Consider the following 17,094-nt stretch of genomic DNA (forward strand, 5'->3'; position numbering starts at 1 on the left):
TTTTTTTGGAGACAGAATCTCACTCTGTTCCCAAGGTTGGAGTACAGTACAGCGACCTCGGCTCACTGCAGCTGCCACCTCCCAGGTTCAAGCAATTCTTGTGCCTCAGCCTCCTGAGTAGCTGGGATTATAGGCATGAGCCACCACGACCAGATAATTTTTGTGTTTTTAGTAGAGGTGTGGTTTCTCCATGTTGGCTAGGCCGGTTTTGACCCTGACCTCAGGTGATCTGCCTGCCTCATCTCCCAAAGTGCTGGGATTACAGGTGTGAGCCACCAGGCCTGGCCAAGGCATTTTTTCTTGAAAATACCTTCACTCATATAAGCAATATATGCAATGTAAGAATATGCTCTTGGGTTTCTTGATGTTGTCTAGTATTTAGTGTTGGTCCCTTAATTATAAAAGCGCCTTTATCTAAAAGTAGATGTTAGTTGTCAGGCAGTGTTCACTGTAAAAAATAAATAATACAAAATAAAAGTAGATGTTAGGATGTTTTATTCTAGCCTGCCTAGTATTTATATTAGATTGTTTCTTAAACACAATAGATGTCTAAATTTTTTGAATGGGATTAAATTATTAGAAATTAGTAAAATTTTTATATAAGGTAGTAGACTAAAAAATTTTACTAGGCTGGGTGTGCTGGCTCACTCCTATAACGCCAGCAACTTGGGAGGCCAAGGTGGGCCAATACCTTGAGCCCAGGAGTTTGAGGCCAGCCTGGGCAACATGGCAAAATCTTGTCTCTACAAAAAATACAAAAATTAGCTAGTGTGATGGCACATGCCTGTAGTCCCAGCTACTCAGGAGGCTTAGGTGGGAAGATGGGTTGAGCCCAGAAGGCAGAGGTTGCAGTGAGCCAAGAATGCATCAGGGCGCTACAGCCTGGGTGACACAGTGAGACCCTGTCTCATTAAAAAAAGAAAATTTAACCTGTCTCATATTGTAAAAAGCAGTCCCATGTTGTAAAGTTCTTCATGTCTTGGTTGGATTATACTAATTTATTTGGCCAATCAGCTGCTTCCTACTGTGTACTTCTGAATCCCTATCACCACTATCTGAGTCAAGATGACAGTGTTTACACAGTCTCTTCATTGCATTTTAAGATTATAGTCTGCTTTCTTGTGAGGGAAGAAAGGAAATAGAAATATGGCTGACTGACTGGGCCATGGCTCACGCCTGCAATCCCAGCACTTTAGAGGCCAAGGTGGGAGGACTGCTGGAAGCCAGGAGTAGCCAGGACCAGCTTGAGTAGCAAACTGAGACCCTGTCTCTACAAAAGAAACACAAAAAAAGAAGCATGACTGACTAAAATACATATAATTTTTATAATAATTTAAAATATAAAAAGGCAAAAAATTCCTGGGCTCAAGGCAGGCAATCACTTGAACCCAAGAGTTCAAGACCAGCCTGGGCAACATGGTGAAACCTTGTTTCTACAAAAAACACAAAAATCAGCCAGGCATGGTGGTGCATGCCTGTGATTCCAGCTACTTAGAAGATTGTGGCGGGAAGATTGCTTGAGCCTAGGCTGCCGAGATGGCAGTGAGCTGAGATTGCACTACTGCACTCCAGCCTGGGGAACGGAGCAAGACCCTTTCTCAAAAAAAAAAAAAATGCAAAAAATTATTAGTATGGTAAAGCTTCATTTGGACTCAATAATGAAATTCTTTACTAAGAAATGATCATTTGCATAGGGCTTAACTTCCTTTACTAAGAAAATAGAGTAGTATATAAGGAGACTTGCAGAGCTGCATAGCTTTAGGGTCATCTACCAAGACAGAAAATTCATTGTCATCATTATTGTTAAAACTGTAATTTATTTTGATGCTTTGGAAAAGAGAAAAAAGAGAGAGAAAGAAAAAAACCTGTAAATTATTAAGTGCTTATGTACCAGATGCTGAGGTTTATATATACTTTCTCTAATCCCAACAATTCTGGAAAGGTATATGTTTGATCCATGTTCAAGATAAGCAAATTAGCCAGGCATGGTTGCATGCACCTATAGTTCCAACTACTTGGGAGGCTGAGGCTGGAGGATCACTTAAGCCCCAGAGGTTGAGGCTGCAATAAGCCCTAATCATATCACTGTGCTCTAGCCTGGATGAGAGAGTGAGATCCCATCTCAAAATAACTACAAATGAAAATGTTTCTAAATGTGTATTATGTCCAGTGGAATAAGTACAAATATAGTTTACCATGTCATAATTCCTCCCACCCTTTTCCCCTCTTTTACAGCATGGGTAGGTTCTCTCTCCATGGGAATGATTTTCTTTTGCTGTCCAATAGTCAGCGTCTTCACAGACATATTTGGTTGTCGGAAAACAGCTGTCGTGGGTGCTGCTGTTGGATTTGTTGGGCTCATGTCCAGTTCTTTTGTAAGGTAAGGACTTGGTTTTATCATGTTGCTTTTTAAAAACTGCTAGATACCTTAAAGTTTTACTTTCAGAAACTCTGCTATTTACAAGCAAAGATCCTTTTCATTTCTTAAACCTTTAAGCAGTATGACTTTTAAATCAAACTGTTATGCATAGAGCAAATCAGAGCTTGAGAATTTGAATGCTTTTTCTTGTAATGCCTAAGACTTGGACATCAATCAGAATGTATGTGTTTCCTGGTACAGAGAAGAGTGTTTCACCTTATCTTTTTCTTCTATTTACATAAAAATCCTAAAGGCACTCAAGTTATAACAATGAGTTATCTAAAACAATGGCCTTCGTTTAAGATCAGCTCAGTCTGAGGCCCTAGGGTTACAATAAGTGGTGTTTTAAAGTAGCTATTCATAGACTTGAAATGAAATTTTTTTATTAATGAAACCAAAACTCGGTCATTTATTCCAACCCAGGTAGAGAATTCCTGCTGGTTCTTTAAAAAAAAGAACATGCTAAAATTTTAAAATATCTGGCTGGGTATGGTGGTTTACGCCTGTAATCCCAGCACTTTAGGAGGCCGAGGTGGGTAGATCACAAGGTCAGGAGATGGAGACCATCCTGGCTAACAGGGTGAAACCCCGTCTCTACTAAAAATACAAAAAAAATTGCCAGGCATGGTGGCGTGCGCCTGTAGTCCCAGCTACTCAGGAGGCTGAGGCAGAGAATTGCTTGAATCCGGGAGGAGGAGGTTGCAGCGAGCCAAGATTGCACCACTGCACTCCAGCCTGGGCCTGGGTGACAGAGCAAGATTCTGTCTCAAATAATAATAATAATAATAATAATAACAATAATTTAAAATATCATGGCAAAATCAAGTGGTCCAATGTACCTTAAAATAAAACTTAATGTCAATGTTCTTTTCCTGTATCTATTAGAATAGGGGTCTCCAACCCCCATGTCAAGGACTGGTACACGTCCATGGCTTGTTAGGAACTGGACTGCATAGCAGGAGGTGAGCTGCCCGTGAGCAAGTGAATCTTCATCTGTATTTATAGCTGCTCCCCATCACTTGCATTACTGCCTGAGTTCTGCCTCCTATCAGATCAGTGGTGGCATTAGATTCTCATGGGAGTGCAAATCCTATTGTGAACTGCACATAGGAGGGATCTAGGTTGCACTCCCCTTATGAAAATCTAAATGATCTGATGATGATCTGTCACTTTCTCCCATCACACCCAGATGTGACTGTCTAGCTGCAGGAAAACAAGCCCAGGGCTCCCATTGATTCTACGTTATGATGAGTTGTATAATTATTTCATTATATATTACAATGTAATAATAATAGAAATAAAGTGCACACTAAATGTAATGCACTTGAATCATGCCTAACCACCATCCCCTGGCCTCATCCATGGAAAAATTTCTCCTGAAACTTGTCTCTGGTGCCACAAAGATTGGGGACTGCTGTATGAGAAGAAAAGACGCAGTGCACTGAAGGAGGGACTAACTGTAAGGAGCAGATGGGCACATAACTGTATGGAACACCTCTCCCTGCAGCTCTAGCTCTCCTAGTAAGTTCCTTGCATTGCTAGAATAATCCTCAGTTAGAGGAACACTGATTTAAAATGTAGCTCTGGCTAAGAGGAGGTGATGAAGAAGAAAACCTCTTAAGATTATTTCCATCCTTCGTCTCTACTTTAGTGGTTTATCTTCATTTCTTCTTTCCTGTCCCTAGCTATCTTCATGTTGCTTTAGTTGAAAAGCATTAATGTAGTCATTAAGGAAAAATAAGTCAAATTTACGTTTGACTTTTTATTTTTGAATATTTAATCAACAGAATCCTTGGCTTTACTCATTGCCGCCCCCCATCCCCCAACACACATCCCTTCCTCAACTCTAACATGAGCCTCATTCTTTCTGCCATCTAATTTAGAAATCCTATTTGGGTTTTTTAAAATTATATTTATTTCCTGGTAGAAAATAGATATTTCATCTTTAAAGTATGTTTATGTTTTTTTTTCTTCTAAAATTTTTTTTAAAGAATAAAAGTTTTATTTGGAATAAGATTCTGTTTAGGTAAATCCATAAGGTCATTTATTTTAGCAGCAACATAATACTGTGTTATTTATGCCTCATTAGATAGCTTCTTTGATCTGGAAGCTTCCAGGTACCTGTTGTCAGTACCTGTGGCCCTACCACTTGCCGAATGTATTACAACTCCAGTTGTGGTAGAGAGGGGACTGAGAAGTAGACAACTTATGTAATCTACTACCTGGTTTGTTAACAAAACACACATACAAAGCAATGTTTTTCAAATTTTTCTGACCACTGAGCAACAAATATTATGATACATATTTATGATGTGACTCAGTTCTCTCTTTCTCTACCCTCTAAGTAAAACAAAATTTCTTGAAACCAAAATTTCCTTACTACATGTTGTATTCTCATATTTTCTATTCAGTTTCATTATTTAGCCTGCTGGTCAAAGGCTACTGAAACTTGAGAGTAAGATAGAGGAGCAAGGGAAAATGTGGTATAGAGTGTAAGTGTCAGGTGGTAGGCCCTTTTTTTCCTCTAGTTCCCATTCTGCCTTCTGAGGAAAACTTTCTCCAGCACCTTAGGTCGATCACACCTGTCCCTTCTCTGGATCCATTTTGCACATCTGATTGGTATCTGACAGCCTTACTCATTTACATTGCACTTATTCAGCTGCCAGACTTCACAAACTGGAACCATCTGTTACTGAAGGGAAAACCTGGAAGTGAAAAGGGTTCAGCAGCAGTGAAAATGCCATCACAAAGCTCATATACCTCACTCTCTAGGAGGGAGAAGCTCTGATTTTCCAACTGAGAGCCTTACAGTGCAGTGGTACAACTGCATAGCAACTGATTTCCTGATGATTCTGCTGTCAACAATATTTTTAATATACACTTTGAAGAAGGCAGAGGAACGTATAATAGACATAATTTTTTTTCTTTAAAAATCCTAAAAACAAATTAGCGCTTCAAGGGGTAAGTTACAATTATCTGGAAAACTACTTAGATGGAAAAACTGATACAGGATGAATGAAGTATTAATTTCTGTTTTGTTCTGTGTTATATTATTATTATTTGGGATAGATGTCTTGCTTTACTAAGCAGACTATGAGTATCTCGAAGGCAGAACCACTTTTTTTTTTTTTTTTTTTTTTTTNAGACTGGGTCTCACTGTTACCTGGGCTAGAATGCAGCTGTGTGATCATAGCTCACTGCAGCCTGGCTTCCTGGGTTCAAGCGATCCTCCTGCCTCAGCTTCCTGAGCAGCTAGGACTATAGGCACATGCCATCACACCCAGCTAATTTCAGCATATATTTTTTTTTTAAAGTAGAGATGGGGTTTTGCTATGTTGCCAGACTGGTTTCAAGCCATCCTCCTGCCTTGGCCACCCAAAGTGCTGGGATTATAGGCATGAGCCACCATGTCTGGCCAAGGACCAGACTTTTAATATTATTTTCCATAATGTATCTGGTACATAGCAGCTGCTTAATATATTGGTTAAACAAAGAGTGGAGATTCAGTAAAGGGTGATCAGAGTTAGGTGAGATTAATCTGGGAAAGCCTAGAAGTGACTCTTAAGCTTGATTTGAAGGTGGTGCTAGCTGTGGATTAATAGAGGGGAAGGGCATCTCAGAGAGAGGATTGCCAACATGCCTTAATTTTATCAGATTCTAAAGTTCCTTATGATTACCTCAGCATGTTGCTAGACTAGCATTATTGTCCAAAATTTAATTATTAACCAACTTTATCGATCTTACTTTCTAATAAATTGTTTGCTTTTACTACTGATAGCCTTTTCAAAAAATTTTAACTAATTTTATTCCTTTTTTTTTTTTGGGGGGGGGGATGGTCCAGGTGAACTAGTTTTATTCCTTATCATAATTGTTTCAAAGAACATAATAATATGATCCTTTATCTTCCTAAGAAATATTCAGTTATTTGGTTAAACTATAAGATTATTTAATCCATTATTCTTTTGACACATACATGGCCTTACAATTGACAAACCGGGATCACTAAAGGAACACACTTAATTTAGTCTTTCTGCAATCAGAATATGATTTCTTGTTACCTTGCACAATACTGGGAACAGTGCATAGAGGGCGAAGGTTGGTCTACAGCCCTTAGGCCAGCAAAAAAGAGGCACAACTGCTCCTCTGTGCAAATGTTCCTGAAATAACCTTGGGGAAAAAATATAAAATGTGGCCTTTTCTTTTACTACTTTTTCCTTTGTTCGGTAAGTACCTGGAAAAACTCCAAGAAATAATTAGTTTTCATAGTTAATTCTTATTGTTTAAAAACAAATGTTTCATTGAGACTAGGTTTTTGGTTTGTTAGTTGAATCACTGTTGATTTTACCCTTCCTGGCACCAACCTTTATTTCTGCGCTGTAGAAAACACAGTTCTTACTCAGCACTGTGTGCGTCACCTGAAATCACAGAAACAGGCGGTGGAACAAAATCGCTAATGACCTTAATGGTTATTTTTCACACATTCTGGTTAAATTAAAATATGTTTAGTGCTACATTCTTGATTTATTGTGTTTTTTCCCTCTATTTCCCCTCTATTTTCTAACTTTTATTTGTAGAAAATATGTTGATGAACAAAAACCCGCTCTTACTATAAGGTTTTATTCTACCAAGCACACAGTAAAAATATTGAAAGCTGCTTTCCATCTTTTTCATCTTTATACAGTTCCATCGAGCCTCTGTACCTTACCTATGGAATCATATTTGCCTGCGGCTGCTCCTTTGCATACCAGCCTTCATTGGTCATTTTGGGACACTATTTCAAGAAGCGCCTTGGACTGGTGAATGGCATTGTCACTGCTGGCAGCAGTGTCTTCACAGTTCTGCTGCCTTTGCTCTTAAGGGTTCTGATTGACAGTGTGGGCCTCTTTAATACACTGAGGGTGCTCTGCATCTTCATGTTTGTTCTCTTTTTGGCTGGCTTTACTTACCGACCTCTTGGTTCCAGTACCAAAGATAAAGAGAGTGGAGGTAGCAGATCCTCCCTCTTTTCCAGGAGAAAGTTCAGTCCTCCAAAAAAAATTTTCAATTTTGCCATCTTCAAGGTGACAGCTTATGCAGTGTGGGCAGTTGGAATACCACTTGCACTTTTTGGATACTTTGTGCCTTATGTTCACTTGGTGAGTATGCTCCTTCACCTTCACTGATCATGAATATTATTATTTCATATAGAAAAACTTCTTTGTAGAGCAAGATAGGTCAAGTTAAAGTTGGCCTCAGACATTATCCTGGTTGTAATTTGGGGATTCTTAAAATGAAAGTTCTCTCCAGATAATGTCAACACATCCATCAGACCACTAAACAGAGAGAGTATATTTCATAGCGTGCCTTTGGTATTTTAAACACCCTGCAAACCCAGCCAGACACCATGGTGTCTGCCTGTGGTCCCAGTTACTAGGCTGAGGCAGGAGGATCACTTGAGCCCAGGAGTTCGAATCCAGCCTAGACAACATAGAAAGACTCTACCTCTAAAAATAAAAGTCCCCAAACAAACACATTTAAAAAAAAAAGGAAGGCTGAAATCTTGGAATAAATTATATTCAATATAAAACATTTGATGGGTCTCTTTTTCTTCAAATGGCTTTTATCAGGGACAAAGCTAGTACCGAGATTTTGCTAACATCAGCAAATTGTTTTTCAACTGAAGGGTACAGAAATTAGGTAATTAGCAAAAAAGCTATGACTTTGATACAAAGAAACATTTCATCTACTCGTGGTACATTTTTGGGAAAATGGGAATTCTATTCAGAGGAATATCTGAGAAAAGTTACCAAATGAGGAAAGAGAGCTACGGTTTTATAGGAAATTAGGATTTCAAGTGCTCAAGCAGTTTATATTATTTATTTCTATTTCAAAGGCAAAATTCAGCTTGGTAATACTGAAATAAGAATAATTAGTGTCTAGGTTGGGATTGGTGGCTCACGCCTATAATCCCACCACTATGGGAGACTGATGCAGGAGTTCAAGACCAGTGTGGGCAACATAGGGAGACTTCATCCCTACTGGGGGAAAATAAAAGAAGGAAGAAGCAGTGTCTAAAGTATCTGCCCATTTGTTCAAAAGTGTTCATTATGTTTCTTCCTTTTTTCTTACTTTTGTGGTTGAAATGTATTTACAGTTCATCATAAATGATAAACAAAAATGGCATTGGCACACATATTTGTATGTTTGTGACCTTGGATTTTTTTGTAGCTTATAGTCTACTTTTGGAGATTTGTACAATTTTTCTTTAGTTAAGAGTTTTGGTGAAAGTTAGTAACAGCTCTTCAAAGAATTACTGAGCTTAAGAAATCAGCTAGTAACTGCATTATCAACATCAATTACATCAATTATTACTGTTCAGGAAGGAATTAGGACAAGGAAACATGAAGAGAGTTGGTAAGAATGTCTTGTGTTTAAGAATAATTTTGATTTCTCAGTTTTCCTATTCTCTTCTTGCTAGGAGTTGAGGAGGCAAGTTATTTTCCAAAGACAGAGGTACTAAGTAAATTGACCCAGTATGTGCCCCCTGTCACACATGCAGGTACATCCTGATCTGATAGTCCATTTTCATACTGTTAGGAGCTGAATCACCTTAAGCTAAGTTTCCTGGAATATAGATCTGTTGTGACAGGATTAACTTTACCAACCAACCTCTTTCATAGCCTCTGTAGTCAAGAAAACATGTATTGTGTCCTTTCTCAAAAGATGAGTAGAAATTCTTTTTCTTTTTTTCTTTTTTCCAGACAGGATCTTGTTAAGTTGCTCAGGCTGGCTTTAAGCAATCCTCCTGCCTCAGCTGGGATTATAGGTGCCATCCACCACACCCAGCTTTCATAAAAAAAAAAAAAAAATTCTATTTGATACCACTACGTGAACACGCCCAGAGAAATCAATAACTCAGCTTTGCTAATACTAGACATTTACCGAAGGAAAAGTGGTAGATAACTGTCTAGTTTTTTTTTAGTTATATATTTATAATTTGTAAATTAGTTTCACATACATTACTTCATTTGACTTTCACAATAAACCAGTAAAGCAGATAAAATAAATATTAGCTCCAGTTTTACAGACTGAAAAACAGATCTAAATTAATAGAGATGTTAAGTGATTTTCCAAGAATTACATGTTAGTAAACGGTAGAGCAGGAGTTGGTTCTCTTCTACTGTGCTTATCTGGTAGCAAACTTAGTACACAGTCTTAATAGCATATTGGGCCATTTCCCTGGATGTGTCCATCGTATTGGGGGGAAAATGAACATGCCTAAGGAAATTTAATAAACATGCTATTTCTTCAGGTAAATCAAATTTCATAGTGGAAGCTGAGTTAGACAATGTTATAGATAGTTTTGTGATCAGGATATGGCAAATCAGATGGTACATAGAACAATGAAGCCTCTGTTAACTCTGTTAATAAACCATGCCTTTTTTCTGCTCTCCCTTCTCCCAGGCATGTCTTCTTACAAAATGTGTTGATATTTTTCATTTGGGATTTTCTCTTTCTCAACTCGTTATGGCACTGAATGCAGCACAGTAGAGGAAAGATCAGATAGCTAAATGCCATATAGGTGTTTAAATCTCCTCTTTGGTGATGTACTGAGTTTGTCACTTTGTTGTAATTTAAGGTTTGAATTATGGATACTTAACCAGGAATGGGACACTAGCTGCCTCCTTATACAGGGAAAAGGTGTCTCCTATCCTTCAAAAGACTAGTAAATAGATGATGTTCAATTCCTGCTAAACACTTTATTGACTGTTGAGAGGACATATATATATATGAGGCATAAAAATGTGTTCTGAAGGAGCATAAACCTAGTACATGTAATAAAAAACGGCTATAGTTTATGAAGCACTTTTACATACATTTTCTTATTTAATATACAAAACAATGGAGTATCTGTGATGTATCCTGTTTATTTCATGGTTGGGAAGACTAAGGCCTTGAAAGATTAAATAACTTGCTCAGCCAGGCACAGTGGCTCACGCCTATAATCCCACCACTTTGAGAGGATGAGGTAGGAGGATCACTTGAGCCCAGCAGTTCAAGACCAGCTTGAGCAACATAATGAGGTTCCACCTCTACAGAAAAATAATTTAAAAAATTAGCTGGGCATGGCGGTGCATACCTGTGGTTCCAGTTGCTTGGAAGGCTGAGGTGGAAGGATCACATGAGCCCAGGAGGTCAAAGCTGCAGTGAGCCATGATGGTGCCACTGCATTCCAGCCTGGGTGACTAAGACCCTATCTCTAAAAAAAAAATTTTTTAAGTGTTCTAAAGGAAGAACAGATTGAACAATTTTTAATTTATTTGTCTCCTCCTAGTGGCAGGCTTTTAAATATGGAAGGTGAAGAAATAAAGAGCCAGGTGTGGTGGTACACACCTGTAGTCCTAACTCCTCAGGAGGCTGAGGCAGGAGGATGGCTGGAGCCCAGGAATTCAAGGCTGCAGTGTGCTATGATTGTGCCACTGCCAGCCTGGATAACAGAGTGAGACTCTGTCTCTAAAAAACAAGTAACAAATAAAGAAGTTACTTGCTCAAGGTCACAGAGATAGTGACTGATAATTATTAATGTAGTACTTTTATGTAAGTGACACTATTGACTAGTGGCTTAAAAGTGAATGTTTTGGGCTGGGTGTGATGGCTCACCCCTGTAATCCCAGCACTTTGGGAGGCCAAGGCGGGTAGATCACCTGAGGTCAGGAGTTCGTGATCACGCAGGCCAACATGGTGAAACCCCCGTATTTACTAAAAATATGAAAATGAGCTGGGCATGATGGCTCACACCTGTAATCTCAGCTACCTGGGAGGCTGAGGCAGGAAAATCGCTTGAACTCGGGAGGTGGAGGTTGTAGTGAGCTGAGATCACGCCATTGCACTCCAGCCTAGGTGAAAGAACGAAACTCCATTTCAAAAAAAAAAAAAAAGTGAATGTTCTGAAGTAAGATAGATCTGGTTTTAAATCCTGGTTTTGTTTCTTACTAGTTGCATAACTTTGGGCATCCTCTGTAAGCACCAGTATCCTCATCTATGGTGATAAATCTAATTTCGCAGAGTTGTGAGGATTAGAGAAAATGTATGTAAAATATCTGCCTGAGTTCTGGCATAAAAATGGGATATATTTTAATGTAAGACAATGCAATTGCCAACTGAGTGGTTTTAAGGAATGAGACGGAAGATTAAAAGGAGAAAGATAATATCCATTTGGAAAAGTGGTTTTAAAAAGTTTCATAGCATTGGAATTGGGCCTTGAGCATGAGATTTTGTGTACAAATCAGATATTTGATCAACTAGGGAACTAACTTACCAATTTAGGCCTTTGAAGATTCAGAAATACAACGGAGTGCTCTCATTGTTATGTTAGAAATTCTAAGATCTTATTAGATTGTACATGATGATTTGTGAGAGAAAATGTATGCTTGCTTTCAAAGTGAGGTTGGAGGTTTGATCTTGTTGTAGTTTACTTTTTGAAATGGAGAATTAGAATGCCTCCTGGAAGCTAATTCACCAGCTAAGTAGGCCTACCCACTTAAAATGTTTTTAGAAGGGTACAAATCTTACAGATCGATGTAAGTGAGGCCTAACTTTCTAAAAATGATTCCTAGTAACAGCTGCATCAGTTTTTATGAATTGCCCCTTCTCCCTAGAGTTGTTTTGATTTGTCTTCTGGAATCTTTTTTTTTTTTTTTTTTTTTTTTTTTGAGACGGAGTCTTGCTCTGTCTCCCAGGCCAAAGTTCAGTGGCACAACCTGGGCTCACTGCAACCTCCACTTTCTGGCTTCAAGTGATTCTCCTGCCTCAGCCTCCTTAGAAGCTGGGATTACAGGTGCCTGCTACCATGCCTGGCTAATTTTTTTTGTATTTTTAGTGGAGACAGGGTTTCGCCATGTTGGCCAGGCTGGTCCCGAACCCCTGACCTCAGGTGATCCACCCACCTTGGCCTCCCAAAGTGCTGGGATTACAGGCATGAGCCACCGTGCCTGGCCTCTGGGTTTGTTTTTTTATGGCTCCTCTTACTCCAGTTTTTCTCCATTTAGCTTTCAGGAGCATAAACTCTCTTGGCTTTCTACCTACATCCCCATAACTCCTCCTTAGTTTCTTTGCTCTTTTTCCCACTGACCCCTGAAGATCAGTATGTCCTAGGACTTGTCCCCTGATCTTTTTCTCCGTGTATTCTGCTGGTGGTTTCATCCAGTCTCCTGAGTTCATACATTATGTATATGTCAATGACTTCAAATTTATAGTTCTATTCCAGACCTTTTCCCTGAATCCTCCACCAGAGTTGTATATCCAGCTGCTTACTTAATATCTCCGCTTAGGTAACTGCTAGATGTTTCAGACTTATCCCTGTCTAACCCTAAAGTTTGATCTTACCTCCTAAAACTTACTCTGCCCCCAGCCATCCTCATCTTAGGAGGTGACAATGCCATCCTTTCAGTTGATCAGGCCTCAAACTTTGGAGTCATCCTTAGTCCCTTGCACACCATAGTCCTGATCCAGTCAGGAAGTCCTAGTGGCTTTTCTTTCAAAATATACCTAGGATCCGACCACCTGTCACCATCCTCACTACTCACAGCTTAGCCCAGGCTACCACTCCCTAGCCTGGATCACTGCCAGAGGTTCCTAACTGGTCTCCCTGTTCCTTCCCTGCCCCGTGTAGTTTGTTCTGTATACAGAAGCCACAGGCATTCTTTCTAAACATAAGTCACTCTGCTCAGAATCCTTCATTGGCTTCCCATTCCTCTAAGAGTGGAAACCAACATCCTTACAGTGGCCTATAAGGTCCTCTACAATCTGTCCCCCACTACCTCTCCGAGCTTCCATCCCTGCCTCCTTGCCCACTCATTTTTGCCATTCACCTATTAATGGGGCTCGCCCTGACTACCTGGATGAGACTTCCTCTATCCACTTTCCCCCAGGTATTCCCAAACCCCTCCTATTACTCCTTTTCTTTTTTTTGTAGCACTTAATACTTTCTGATATATTATCTATTTTACTTCTTTATTGTGGTCATTGCTTACTCTCTGTATTTACATGATATTTACACATCTGCTAGATCCTTACCCACAAGGGTAAGGATCTTTCTCTTTCATTCAGTGGTAGATCCCAAGCATCTACTACAGTGCCTAGCACACATTGGGTGCTCAAATATTTGTTGAATGACTAAATATATTATGTATCAGTCTAAAGTGACATCGTATAAGCAATATTCATTTTTTTACCATTTGGATCTTTAAAATCCTCTACTTTGATGCTATAATGATTTTTTACATTCTGTACTTTAGGACATGGTGTTGTTCATATTTATTCAATACTTATTCAACAAATAAGCTCAAACTAAGCAAGCCTCAGAATAATTGAGTAACCAGTAATGCTGCCTGTTGATGGAGGAGAGAGTTGATGTGTTTTGCTCTGGTTCACTTATGCCTTTGCTGAAATTTTTAAACAAATAGAAGAAATTTCTGGTCCCTCAAGCAACTGTGTTTTCAGTATCACCTGAAAAATCTCAAAGAGTCTGGAGTGGTGTGTGTAAGAATAGGATGCAGGATGCAGAACCATAGCCAGGCCTTGGGGTCTGCATAGCTTTGGTTGAGCACTGAACACAGGATGTCCTGTGTGAGATAACTAATAAATGCCAAATATGACAATGATAAATGCCAAAGTATGACAATGACAATGATAATGAAGTTACCAAAAATGATGATAACTTTTTTCATTGGCATGAAATGCTCCATCCTCAATATGAAGCTGATGATTTAGTTTCAATTACTCTCAAATCTCTCCCCTACTACTCAACTTGAAAATCAGCTACTTAGTACCTGTGTTCTTTGACATTAGGTCAAATTTCAGTTTTTAAGTTTGAGACCCGCATAGTTCTCTGTCAAGAAGATGACTTGACTCATATGTTGAAATGTGTGTGTGTTCGTTAGCCTGTTTTTTAAAAACTCCCTTGTAAGTGGATTGACTTTGTGGTAAATAGGAATTGACTGTTCTCGAAAGAAACTTTGACGTGGTAGAAAGATCCCAATTACCCAATGCTATGATTAAAGGCAGATCCTTTGCTTGCTAGCAGGGCAATTAATGGACTTCAAGTCCACTAGTAATTGGAAATGAGTTGTATTTTTAAACCAGAAATGAAAATTTGAGGCTAATAAGTCAGTACACGGAGCGTGTAAATCTCAAGAGGTATTTTTTAGCTTTGAGTAGTGCCAGATGCTGCCAAGGGTCAGTCAACACTGGAATCCAGTTATTGGACCTTGCTATCCAGCGCACCTCCACTTACACTGTGGTCAGAGCAACAGTATTGCTCCAAGCCAGAGCTAAGGGCACTGAGCCATGCAAATAGGAACAGCATATAAGCCTTCATCTCTCTGTGGCTTCCCCAGAGGGAGATTCAGGTAATATTTGCCAAGAATTGATCATGAGTAAAACACCTCCCCAAAATCTCACAGAACCAGCACAAGGATGAGTGTAATAAATGTAATAAGTAACACATACTTAGAGCCAAGGAAACAATTCTGCAAAGCTGTGCTTCTTCAAAGTCGTTCAAGTTATGCTTAAAGCTGGGATTTGAACACAGGTTTCAGACATATTATCTGAGTTCTATGTTCTTTTTATGAAGGAGTCTGCATTCCATCATTACTTATCCAGAGATAGGAGTGCTGCTATTTTCAGCCACACTGGGCCTATACCAAAGATTGCTTTGCGCATTTCCTTTCTGTTGTCTCAAAACTAAGAACAGAGGCCATGTTGAGCTGTACCAGCACTCAGAGCATGCTTCACAGCGAGGGAGGAAACTCTGGAGGAAACCAGCTTTTGTTCTGATATCATTAATGGGAATGAGAAAATATCTCTACCCTTATTTGCAGTCCTAACTTCTCTTTTGATCTCTAGTACATTGTGAATATGAGAAAACTGAGGCCTTGCAAAGTTACTTTTCACAACCTGTGACAAGCAGAACATGGACCATACATAGCTTTGTGTTCAATTTTGCTTTCTACATTAAACATTAAGCATAGCAGAAGAACAAAAATGAATGTGTACAAATTTATAGCAAGATCTATCCTTTATTTGATTAACATAAATACTATTGTAGGAAAATGGAAAAAGGTAAACTGCTTGAAATTTAGTCACATGTAAACGCTCCAAGGCCACTGAGGGATCATTAGTCTCCTGAGAGAGCTCTAAATAATTAATGTGTTGGGAAACTGTTCCCGCTTGTTAATGTGTAAATTTCACTTGTGGCTTTTGTTTTTGTTTTTTGTTTTCATTTTTGTTTTTTGAGACAGGGTCTCGCTGTCTTGTCCAGGCTGGAATGCAGGGGCGCAATCACACGTCACTGTAGGCTTGACCTCCTGGGCTCACTCAAGCAATCCTCTCACCTCAGCCTCCCAAGTAGCTGGGACCACAGGTGCCCACCACCACACCTGGCTAATTTTCAAATTTTTTGTTGAGATGGGTTCTCAGCACATTGCCCAGGCTGATCTCAAACTTCTGGGCTCAAGCAATCTTCCTGCCTTGCCTCCCTCCCCGCCAAAGCACTGGGATTACAGGTGCGAGCCACTGCACCTGGCCTTCACTAGGTTTTTCATTTTGTTTTGCATGTGTCTCAGGTTTTAGTTGATGAAATTATTTGATATATATATCAAATAATAAAATATATCAAATATCAAATATATATATATACTTTTTTTTTTTTTTTTTTTTTTATATGAATTTTTTTTTTTTTTTTTTTTTTTTGCGATGGAGTTTTGCTCTGTCGGCCAGGCTGGAGTACAGTGGCATGATCTCAGCCCACTGCAACCTCTGCTTCCTGGGTTCAAGCAGTTCTCCAAAATGCAGTATACTTTGAATCATCTCAGATTTCATTTCTAATATGGATATTAGCTTATCTCGAAAGTCTTTGGGCTAATAATCAAATTAAAATTTGTTCGAGTTGGAAGAACCTAAATCAGCCCAATTGAATAAGGGTCCTTTCATGTTTCTATATCAACTAGAAAATAAATTGTTATGGGGCAAATAGAAATAGAAATCATAATTTGAAGAATCTTCCCCTTGTGAGGCTATACTTAGTGGCTTTTGCCTGGCATTTACAAGGTGGCTTTGGGTTGTGGAGAGAGTTGTCTGATCCATTGAAAGTACATTTCTTACCTTCAACTTCTAGGGCATCCTTTTGGAGGAGCCCTTGCAGTCACTAACTCTAAGGATCACAGAGCATAAGCGGGAGCAGGCCTTCTTAAGTATTCATGCTGTCAGGAAGAGTCTTCAGCACCCAAACAAAGTTCTAGGGGCTGTACATTGCTGATGTGTTAGCCCTCAGCTGCCTGTGTTGCATCTATTTCCCCCTACGCTTTCCCCGCTTTCTATTCCTATTGTTATCTCTCTGGCTTCTTTGCCCCTCTCCCCTTGGGCAGCTCACTTGTAATTAGGAAGTTTATATTCCCTCATAAAAGATTGTGAAAGTGTTCATTTAAAGGGCTATGCGCACCAATTTGGAGGTGTGTAATTGCAAACATGGACAGTTATGCAATCCCTGTATCTCTGTATCCATGTTAAATCGAACTGATGGCTGGGCATGGTGGCTCATGCCTATAATCCCAGCACTTTGGGAGGCCGAGGCGGGTAGATCATGAGGTCAAGAGATCGAGACCATCCTGGTCAACATGGTGAAACCCTGTCTCTAC

The 17,094-nt window shown here is 39.3% G+C and overlaps 1 protein-coding gene across 1 annotated transcript in view; it reads left to right on the forward strand.

Annotated features, from left to right (window-relative positions):
• Positions 1-17,094, forward strand: part of SLC16A10 (solute carrier family 16 member 10) — a 156,365-nt gene that overhangs the window by 98,015 nt on the left and 41,256 nt on the right. The window contains exons 2-3 of the mRNA XM_017497448.2: positions 2,236-2,380; positions 7,101-7,554. Coding sequence (XP_017352937.1) covers positions 2,236-2,380; positions 7,101-7,554 — 599 coding nt within the window. The remainder of the gene's footprint in view (positions 1-2,235; positions 2,381-7,100; positions 7,555-17,094) is intronic.

This window comes from Cebus imitator, unplaced genomic scaffold, assembly GCF_001604975.1.
Source record: "Cebus imitator isolate Cc_AM_T3 unplaced genomic scaffold, Cebus_imitator-1.0 Scaffold231, whole genome shotgun sequence".
NCBI lineage: Eukaryota > Metazoa > Chordata > Mammalia > Primates > Cebidae > Cebus > Cebus imitator.